The sequence below is a fragment of the Octopus bimaculoides genome, chromosome 14 (assembly GCF_046866305.1).
Source record: "Octopus bimaculoides isolate indiv1 chromosome 14, ASM4686630v1, whole genome shotgun sequence".
Lineage (NCBI taxonomy): Eukaryota > Metazoa > Mollusca > Cephalopoda > Octopoda > Octopodidae > Octopus > Octopus bimaculoides.
In genome coordinates, this window is record NC_142941.1 from 16,941,100 (window position 1) to 16,952,775 (window position 11,676).

Genomic DNA, 11,676 nt, shown 5'->3' on the forward strand with positions numbered 1-11,676 from the left:
CCTAAATGGTTCAGAAAGAAATGCCAGTCTTATGAATTATAAACATTTGTCTTTTACTTCTTTCATTTATTGAACTGTGGCTGTGTTGGAACATAGCTTTAAGGGTTTTAGTTTAGTAGTTCTTAACCTTTTTTTTTTTTTTTACCTACACACCACTTTGATTACTATTTTATTCAGGTGGACACCCCCATAACCATTTGATTTTTAAAAAACTAGTTTTTCTAGATACTCCTTTCAATATTCTTGTTTTGTTTTGCTCCCAGTCACTTGTGTAGGTTTGCAATAGTGCTCTTTAAAAGACTGCATTTCAGTGGTTGGAAATATGTTGAACTATGTTAAGCGTTAGAGAAAGAAACAATAAATACATCTAAAGCAAAGTTTTTATTCCTTAACCCCCTAAAATACTTATATGGACCTCCAGTTGAGAACCACTAGTTTAGTTGAATAAATCAACAACAGTATTTCTTTTATTCTTTAACATCTGGTACTTATTCTATCAGTCACTTTTACTGAACCACTAAGTTATGAAGAACAAACAAACACTGCTTATCATGGAATGGTGGAGGACAAACACAAAGGTGCATGTGTGCACACACACACATGTATATATATATATATATACATATATGACAGGCCGATGCCGGTGTCTTGTAACTGGCACCCATGCCAGTGGCACGTAAAAGCACCCTTCCAACATTGGGCCTCATGGAGGCAATGATAAGTGACTGAGACCTTTGGCAATATGCCATGCTTGAGATGACCCATCAAACCAAGTGAAATCGTAGTTATGGCCAATGCCAGTGGCACATAAAAAGCACCCATTACACTTTTGGAGCGGTTGGTATTAGGAAGGGCATCAAGTTGTAGAAGCCAAGCCAAATCTGATTGAAACCCGGTGTAGTTCTCCAGCTTACCAGTTTCAGTCAAAGTGTCTAACCCATGCCTGCATGGAAAGCAGACGCTAAATGCTGATGATGATGAGAAGCTTCTTTCAGTTTCCATCTACCAAATCTACTCTCAAGGCTTTACTCAGCCTAACGCTATAGTAGAAGACACATGCCCAAGGTACCTTGGAGTGGGACTGAATCTAAGGCCAAATGGTCATACCTGAAAAGAACTTTTTTCTTTTTCGCAGTGTTTGAATTATTAATAGGCCAAGGAAATGATTGTTTGTAATTGTGTCAGTTGCTAAGGTACTTCATTTAATTTACTGAGCTACATAAATAGACACAATGTGGAGGCCGGATTTATAAGTGAAACAGTACAAGAAATGATTTATAATTTTCCAAAGATCTAATATTTATGACTTTCTGGACAGAGCATGGAGTTCAATTTCACCTGTGTATATATCTATGAGGTTGAGAGTTGTTGGTTCAGTTGGCTATATTCCTTGCTTAAGTAAGTCAGTATGAGAAATACACGTAAGCCCATGCTATTGTAATAGGCCCCGAGCTGGCAGAATTGTTAGCACGCAAGGCAAAATGCTGAAAGGCATTTCATCCGTCTTTATATTCTGAGTTTGAATTCCACTGAGGTCGACTTTGCCTTTCATCTGTTCGGGGTCAATAAAATAAGTATCAGTTGAGCACTGGATTCACAAACCAGGTCTAATTGCAATAAAGATCTATAGTGTACAGGATCTGTCCTCTTTATTTCGAGGTACAGCTTGCATGCCAGCTAAAATGTTTAGCAGCAATTCTCCCATCTTTATGCTCCAAGTTCAAATTCCGCTAAGGTTGACTTGGTGTTTTTTATCCTTTTGGGCTTGATGAAATAAATACCAGTTGAGCACTGGGGTCAGTGTAATTGACTTACCCCCTACCCTGAAATTGTTGGCCTTGTGCCAAAATTTTAAATGAATATTTATGGTTATTTTCCATGCTTAAGCACTACATCATCATAAAGTCATGTGTATATGTATGTATACATGTGTGTGTATATACACTCACACACACATATATCTATGCACAAATCTGTATGTCTGTTTATCTGTTTCTTTCTCATTTACACCCTGTGTGTGTATATGTATATGTATGTATACTAATACACATATATCTATTTCTACAAATATTTTCTAGACTCAGGACATGTCCATTTCCCCGAGGAAGAAGTATCACATCACGAAGCTCAGATTCTGGTGCTAGATACAGGCAAAAACCATATTGATGTAAAGTTAGGCTTCTTACAACTTGACCATGTGTATGAAGTAACGTTTGCCTTCAATCACAACCTGGGTGAAGATCTAATCATAGAACCAAAGGCCAAAAGGAATGCCTATGTAAAAGTACTCTCGTTTACACCAACTAAAGACGGTAGGTTCTTGTTATTGTTGTTGCTTTAATAGTAAACTGTTGGTTAACCCTTTAGCATTTAAACCAGCCATATCTGGCCCAGATATTTTACCTGTTTTGTGCTCAAATCAGCTAGAACTGGTCTCGCACAACTACTCTGCAATGTCATTCTAAAAATCAACAACCACATCACTGAAATCTCAAAGCTATGAGATAATACATGTTTAATTCAAAAATTTGTGAATAAATAAGCTTTACATTTGACAAAGTTGTTGGCACTCCATCGCTTATGACATCGAGGGTTCCAGTTGATCCGATCAACGGAACAGCCTGCTCGTGAAATTAACGTGCAAGTGGCTGAGCACTCCACAGACACGTGTACCCTCAACGTAGTTCTCGGGGATATTCAGCGTGACACAGTGTGACAAGGCTGACCCTTTGAATTACAGGCACAACAGAAACAGGAAGTAAGAGCGAGAGAAAGTTGTAGTGGAAGAGTACAGCAGGGTTCACCACCATCCCCTGCCGGAGCCTTGTGGAGCTTTAGGTGTTTTTGCTCAATAAACACTCACAACGCCCGGTCTGGGAATCAAAACCGCGATCCTATGACCGCGTGTTCGCTGCCCAAACCACTGGGCCATTGCGCCTCCACATTTGACAAAGTAATCTGAATGCTAAAGGGTTAATTAGCTCATCATATATACCTCTTTGTTATGTGTGTGTACTAAATTGCTTAATGGTATTTCATTTCATCATTCTATGCTGGGCTAATGGTCATCTTTTTCTTTATCCTTCCAAGATTATTTAAAATAAGTTTCAATTATCTCTTGATATTGATTCAGTTGGCTAAATCACTTTTTTTTTTTTTTTTTTTTTCAATCTTGGATTTTATCTCAACAGGAAACATAATCTGTGATATTATTCTGCTGTAGTGTATGATATATATATATATATATATTTATATTTATTTCCACTTAAATGTAGATGCACACTTGTTTATATCACTAGTGGGGAGATAAATTCCTGTCATTTCCAGCGCGAAGACCACAAGATCACATGATTTTGACCTTCTTTGGTTTTGTCAATGATGGACACTCAACTGCTAGAGATAGCAGCAACTTATCCCTACCACCAGTGATATATAGAAAAACAGTGCTAGAACAATTAGCCAGTGAGCTTGATAAAAAATATATATTAGTGACAGAGGCAGTATTAATACTGAAAGGTAATATTTATTCCCACTTAAACTTGGATGTTCTCTTAGAGCAATCTATATTGCAGTAGTTATGTGTGTGCGTATGTATATATTTGTGTGTGTGTGTGTATTATGCATTTTACTGGAAAAAAAAAAGAGAGTGAAGACGCCCTTCAGTTATGAATGACCATGGGATTACACCTAGAAAGTTACCCTCTGAGGCACAAGTCCAGGCAAGGTCGTAGGTCGTTTATGGAAGACCAGCAGTCACCCATGCGTACCAGCTTCTCCTCTCCATGCCACCAATCTTATCTAAGGGAAAGGCAAAGGCAGATACAGTTTGGCACAAGCGATGTTGTGACTCATTTCTGCAGCTGAGTGAACTGGAACAGCATGAAGTAAAGTATCTTGCTCAAGAACACAATGTGTCTAGGAATCAAACTCACTACTTCATGATTGTGAACCCGGTACTCTAACCACTGAGCCATGCACCTTCACGCATTATACTACAGAATGAAATCAAAGACATCTCATATTTATTTTGTACCTTGAGAGTACTCTCTCTCTCTCTCTCTCTCCCCCTCTCTCTCAGCCATGTATTTTTCTTTTCAGTATGACATCTGTTTCTGGACCTCTATCCTACTTTCACCTCCTCCTTCAGTACTACACCGCTCTCAGATGAGAGGTCTTTCTCTGTGAGAACTTAGTGACCTCACTAGTGCTGGTGCTATGAACAAAGAAGCACCCAGTACACTGTAAAGTGGTTGGTGTTGGGAAGGGCATCTGGCTATAGAAACCATATCAAAGCAGACATTGGAGCTCAACACAACCCGTCTGGCTTGTCATTTCCTGTCAAACCATCCAATGCATGTCAGCATAGAAAAAGTAATACATCATTAAACAACAATGTACTATTGTTATATTTTTTAGAATTTATACGTTGGGTTGGCCTGAAGCTATAATAGAAGATACTTGCCTCTGGAATTTGTAGATCAAATTTAATAATGTATGCTTTATCGATTGTTATTACTTATATGAGGCTCAGGTTAAGATATGTGGACGTGCAACTTTTGAATCAAACTGCAACTATTGTGTTACTGATGACATACATAACACTACTGCACACATGGTTAGTTATAGAAAGTGCATCTAACCATAAAAATAATTACTTCAACAACAAACAGAGCTGAGTTTGTTAAAGTGTATTGAAAAGAAAACTGTACAAATCAAAAGTTGCTTGAATAATTTATCTCCCTTAGATATTAACTAAGACATTACGCTCCCTCATCTCCTATATTCATTTCTGTCATTGGATTGTAGCCATGTTGGGCCACTGCAATGAAGGGTTTCAGTCAAGCAAAATCAACCCCAGCACATATTTTTTTATATCTGTTACTTATCCTATTAGTATCTTTTGCCAAACTGTTAGGTTACAAAGTTGTAAACAAGCCACACCTGTGTGTGTGTGTGTACATATATATATTATTTTACATGTTCCAGTCATGCTCGAGCTGTTGAAGAATTTTTAATTGACGGAATTGACCTCGGTCCTTATTTTTTTAAAGCCTGGTACTTATTCTATCAGTCACTTTTACTGAATCACTAAGTTGTGGGGATGTAAACACACTGACACCTGTTGACGAGCAGTGGCAGGGAACAAACACACACACACATATACAATGGGCTTTTTCCAGTTTCTGTCTACCGAATCCACTCACAAGGCTTTGGTTGGCCCAAGACTATAGAAGATGTCACTTGCCCAAGGTGCTGTGCAGTGGGATTGAACCTGGAACCATGTGGTTGTGAAGCAGCACACAAACACAGTGGGCTTTCACATGGCTTCCATCTACCTAATTCAAGGCATCGGTCAACCTGAAAGTTTTTTTGTATTTATCTTTTATTTTTTACTTGTTTCAGTCATTTGACTGCAGCCATGCTGGGGCATTGCCTTGAAGGGTTTTAGTTGAACAAATCAACCCCAGGATTTATTCTATTGGTCTCTTCACTGAGTTACAGGGACATAAACACACCAACACCATTTCTCAAGTGGTGGTAGGGAGACAAACACAGACACACACATAAATATATACACACACACACACATATATATATATATATATATATATATATATATATACGACTAGCTTCTTTCAGTTTCTGTTTACCAAATCCACTTGCAAAGCTTTGGTTGTCCTGAGGCTATCATAGAAGACACTTGCACAAGGTGTCATGCAGTAAGACTGAACCGAGAACCGTGTGGTTGGGAAACAAGCTTCTTTACCACACAGCCACACTATTAAATAATACATGACATTTTTAATTTCACATCTTTTATCTTTTACTTGTTTCAGTCATTGGACTGTGGCTAAGCTGGGGCACCACCTTATGTGTTTTAGTTGAACAAATCATCTCCGCAGCATATATGTATATGTTTCATGCTTGAGAAAAGAGACAGAATTCTCTGATCATGTTGCAACCTTTAAAAATTATACTGTATACCTGTTATTTTTTTTTTCTCTCTCTCTCTCTCTTCCTATTCAGGGAAAGGTCATGATGTGGTGCTTAAATTTAATGCCCGAAAAGAACATGTGGTAAATGAAATCTTTCATGTGTCAACTAAGACAAAACCAAAAAAGAAGCTAACACTACAGTTGTGTGCAAGAATTCTGGGTGAGTTTGTGGTTTTGTTCAGTTGTTACAATAACTGTATATTATATCTTTTATCTTTTACTTCTTTCAGTCATTTGATTATGGCCATGCTGGGGCACCACATTGAAGAATTTTTAGTCAAATGAATCAAACCCAGTACATTTTTTTTTTTTTTTTGAAACCTGGTATTTATTTCATCAGTCTCTTTTGCCAAACTGCTAAGTTACAGGGATGTAAACACACCAACACTGGTTGTTAAGTGGTGGTTGGGGACAAACACACACATTCACATGACAGGCTTCTTTCAGTTTCCGTTTACCAAGCCACTCACAAGGCAGGCTTCAGTTGACCGGGGCTATATTAGAAGGCACTTGCCCAAGGTGCCACAGAGTGAGACTGAACCTGAACCCATGTGGTTGAGAAGGAAACTTCTTACCACAAGTCACACCTGCACCTATGTATTGAATCCTTTTTACCCTCCCTCTTCCCCCAGTCTATTGTATTCTCTCTTATGCTCAGCTTTTGTACCTTGAGAGTTGCTCAGGTACCTTTCATCACTACCATCTTTATCTTTTTCTTTACTATTCCCACCCTTATATAATGTGGGGTGGACATGTACAAAGGGGTGCTAAAAAGTTCCTGGCTTTGGGTAAAAGAAAATATGGAAGGATCAGTTAATTATGATTTTTTTCAACATATTCCCCTCTCAGATTCACACACTTATTGCAGTGGTCCTTCAGTTTTTCTAAGCCCTGCGAAAGAACTTGGAATACATAGGTGCAGGTGTGACTGTGTAATAAGAAATTTCCTTCTCAACCACATGGTTTCAGGTTCAGTCTCACTCTGTGGCACCTTGGGCAAGTGCCTTCTAATATAGTCCCACTGCATGGCACCTTCTACTATAGCCTCGGATCAACCAAAGCTTTGTGGGTGGATTTGATAGATGGGAAGTGAAAGAAGCCTGCTGTATGTGTGAGTGTGTCTTTGTGTTTGTGTTTGTCCACCACCACTACTTGACAACCGATGTTGGTGTGTATACATCCCCGTAATCTAGCAGTTCAGCAAAAAGTCACTGATAGAATAAGTACAAGGATTTTTAAAAAAATAAGGACTGGGGTCAATTTGTTTGACTAAAAGCCTTCGTGGGTGGCACCCCAGCATGGCCACAGTATAATGAATGAAACAAGTGAAAAATAGAAGACATAAGTATTTATGTATTATTGCCATTCAATAGATTATCACCTGTAGCCTTTACACTTTGAACTCTCTTGTAATTATGATAATCTTTGAGATATCTGTTGCATTACAACAGGAAGTACTATGCTTTTATTTAACATTTTTATGGTAACCGAGTATAAAGCATAACTTTCAGTCTGTATGATGACTGAGAGGAATTATCTAGGGAGGCATCTGATATGAAAGACAACAGTTGATCGAGTGCTAATATAGTTAACCCTTTCGTTACCAACCCGGCTGAAACCGGCTCTGGCTCTGAGTACAAATGTCTTGTTTTCATAAGTTTTGAATTAAAATCTTCCACCAAACCTTAGTCGCAATTTATGTTCCTAACACTAGCTGAAAGATAACTAAGTTATTTTACTAAATTCTTTATTACATTTAAAGTAATTGAAAGAAACACAGAGCATCTCAGAATAAATACAGTAATGAAAGGGTTAATGTAGTGCAAATAAAAAGTATTTTTCAATTCATTAAAGTTATTCACGATATAATCCTTGCTGAGGCTTTGCACACAGAAGTGCAGACACATGGTCAACCATGACTGGCAAAAGGCCTAATCCTTTTGATTACCAACCTGTCCTGAGACCACCCTTGGTTCTATTATACAAATTCCTTCTTTTAAGATGATTGAAATAAAACCTTCCATCAAAACTACAGGTTAGTTTGTTCCAAAACACCAGCTTAATTATGACAAGGTGTTTTTTTTTTTTTATTGAATTCTTCATTAAATGATTAAAATTAAAACCTCCCATCAAAACTATGCCAAAACACCAGCTTAATAATGTTATTAAATTCTTTAGTAAATGATTAAAATTAAAACCTTCCATCAAAACTACAAGTTAGTTTATGTGCCAAAACACCAACTTAGTAATGACAAGGTGATTTTTTTTTTTTACTAAATTCTTCATTATTTTCAAAATTAATTGAAACAAAGGTAATGTGTGTTTCAATAGAAATTTGGTATCAAAGAGGTTAAATAGATTTGGATGGAAAATCTCAATGAAACAAAAGACACTATCGAATGTTTGACTCTAATTCAGGCTTTGAGCAATCTTTTTCAAGAAGCAGGCTGCATGAGTTCTGGCTCATCATCAGGCAGGCTAAAAAAAAAAAATCAAAGTAATTTTCCATTAGACATGCCATTCAGAAAGCCCTGTGGGCTGCAGCTTGCTCATAACTGCTCTTATTATTTTATTTTCTTTAACCCTTTAGTATTTAAACAGGCCATATCCAGCCCAAATATGCTTCCTGTTTTATGCTGTAGCTAGTCAGATCAAGCCTATCACACTTACTCTTCAATGCCATTCTAGAAATATACAATCTCATCATCGAAACTTTATAGCTACAAAATAAAACATGATTAATTATAAACAATGTCAATGAAAAAGCATAACATTTGACAAAATAATCTGAATATGAAAGGGTTAAAGGTAGCAAGCTAGCAGGATTGTTAGCATGCCAGGCAAAATGCTGAGCAGCATTCTGGCTGTCTTTATGTTCTGAGTTCAAATTCCACCGAAGTTGACTTTACCTTTCATCCTTTTGATGATTCCATAATTTTACTTTGATTATTCAATATCGCCAAGGCAGTAAACTGGCAGAATCATTATCCCAAAATGCTTAGCGGCATTTCATGTCTTTATGTTCTGTGTTCAAATTCCGCCATGGTCAGCTTTCCCTTTTATCCTTTTGGGGTCAATAAAATAAGGTAGTGCTCCAGCATGGCTGCCATCAAATGACTGAAACAAGTAAAAGAATACACACACAAACATGTATGTATGTGTGTGTATATATCTATATATATATATAAAGGCTTTATGATGCAAACAGGAAAAATAGAACTCGAATATAGGGATCAATGTAATGGACTTACCCCATCCCCACCAAATTACTAGCCTTGTACCAAAATTTGGAAATCATTATTTTACTTTCTTTGTTAATCTGTAATGAATTAGCTTTACTTTTGTGAGTTTTTTTTTTTGTTTTTTGTTTTTTTTTTATGTTATTCATTTTCTTTATTCTTTTTCTTTTTTTTATTTCAACATTGGCAGGTCCAGGAAAAGGTACTCCGATATTGAAGGAAGGTATCCATATACTTCAGGTGCAGGATGAGTATGACTTGGATCCATCTGACTCACATGGCTACTCTGAATAAATCAATTTCAGAGACAAAGGATCAAGAAAATGTTTTGTTTTTTTTGTATACATATATATATGTATTTATATATATGTATTTTTATTTTAAGTAAAGACTATTGCTAAACTAGTTTCACTAAACTTTTGACTCCTAGTAAATATTTCAAATCATCTTTGTTTCTAGTTTTATGAATTCAGTTAACTCTATCAAGCAACTTTTCATACATATACACGTAGGGGTATGATAGACGTAATAATTAATTCTGTTTTTACATAGAAATATTGTTTAGCCTAAGTTAACCCTGATCAGTAGATCACTTGTGACCATCCCATCTTGTAAGAATATATAGAATATTATCTGATATGTTTTGTCATTCATATAAGATAGAAGATGTGATTTGAGGGAGATTTGGCTGCTTTTTCGAGCAGAACAATTGACCAAAATAGGGGCTCCTTCGTTGGCTCGGTTACTTAGAATAGATATGAAACGCAATATGTGTACAGATGAGAAGTGTAAACACGGACACAGATGTGCCAATACGCAATTGAGAGTTTACATTTGTGTTATTCAAGTCTCAAGTAGACTGATTCTGATTGCAATCAAATAAATTTACCCATTACTTTTACACGCAATATTTTTTTCATCTCAAAACACTCATTGGCCTGTGCAATATTTCTTATTATCTGCAATCATCAACAAAATAATCTATATCAGACTGTTCCAGTTGCACTTGTCAAACACATGTACACATACCACTCACACATAACATAAAGACTCTCTCTCTTTCTGTCTGTCTCTCTCTCTCTCTCTCTCTCTCTCTCAACAGATGGATGAGGGTGGGATGGGGAATAAAGATAGGGCTAATAAGCTGCTTTCTCAAGCAGTTTTATTAGAAACACTCAATGTTGCAATGATTTATAACTTCCATGTAATGTACTGTGTTCAGACTGGTTCTTAATGACAGCTACAATTCTTATATATATATATATATATATATATATATATATATATATATATATATATATACAATTGAAAGGGTAAAGGATTATCAATTTATTAATAAATTAATAATTTTTACCAAGCCTTTCGGTATGTAAGCACCATTATCGGTGTGGAACTTATTTAAAAGTTCTTATACATTTATACACAAAATTATATATATATACATACAGGTGCAAGCATGGCTGTTCGGTAAGAAGATTGCTTCCCAACCACATCATTCTGGGCTCAGTCCCACTGTGTGGCACCTTGGGCAGGTGTCTTCTATTATAGCCTCAGGCTAACCAAAGCCTTGTGAGTGGATTTGGTAGACAGAAACTAGAAGAAACCCATTGTATATATATATATATTCATGTGTGTGTGTCTTTGTGTCTGTGTTTGTCCCCCCACCATCGCTTGACAACCAATGTTGGTGTGTTTACATCCCCGTAACTTAGTGGTTCGGCAAAAGAGACCAATAAAATAAGTACTAGGCTTACAAAGAATAAGTCTTGGGGGTCAATTTCTTCAACTAAAGCCCTTCAAGGCAGAGCTCCAGCATGGCCGCTGTCAAATGACTGAAACATGTAAAAGAATAAAAGAAAATATAAATAAATATATATGTATATATATATATATATATATATATATATATATATATATATATATATATATATATATATATATATATATATATATGTATATATATATATATATATATATATATATATATATATATATATATATATATATATATATATATATATATATATATATATAGTATATATATATATATATATATATATATAGTATATATATATATATATATATGTATATATATATATATATGTATATATATATATATATATGTATATATATATATATATGTATATATATATATATATATATATATATATATATATATATATATGTATATATATATATATATATATATGTATATATATATATATATATATGTATATATATATATATACTAATATATACTTTTGTTATTTACACCACCTGTCCTCGTCTGTTGTTATTTTTTGTATATTCTCCCATATATATATATGTATATATATATATATATATATATATATATATATATATATGTATATATATATATATATATATGTATATATATATATGTATATATATATATATATATATATATATGTATATATATA

At 35.2% G+C, this 11,676-nt stretch overlaps 1 protein-coding gene across 12 annotated transcripts in view; it reads left to right on the forward strand.

Moving 5' to 3' along the window:
* The window catches only part of LOC106867679 (adipose-secreted signaling protein), a 56,632-nt gene extending 46,496 nt beyond the window's left edge, over nt 1-10,136 (forward strand). For all 12 annotated transcript variants that reach the window (XM_089362442.1, XM_089362435.1, XM_089362438.1 and 9 more), the window contains 3 exons: nt 2,079-2,312; nt 6,028-6,156; nt 9,426-10,136. In XM_089362442.1, coding sequence (XP_089218568.1) covers nt 2,079-2,312; nt 6,028-6,156; nt 9,426-9,529 — 467 coding nt within the window. In that variant the 3' untranslated portion in view covers nt 9,530-10,136. The remainder of the gene's footprint in view (nt 1-2,078; nt 2,313-6,027; nt 6,157-9,425) is intronic.
* The last annotated feature ends 1,540 nt before the right edge of the window (nt 10,137-11,676 follow it).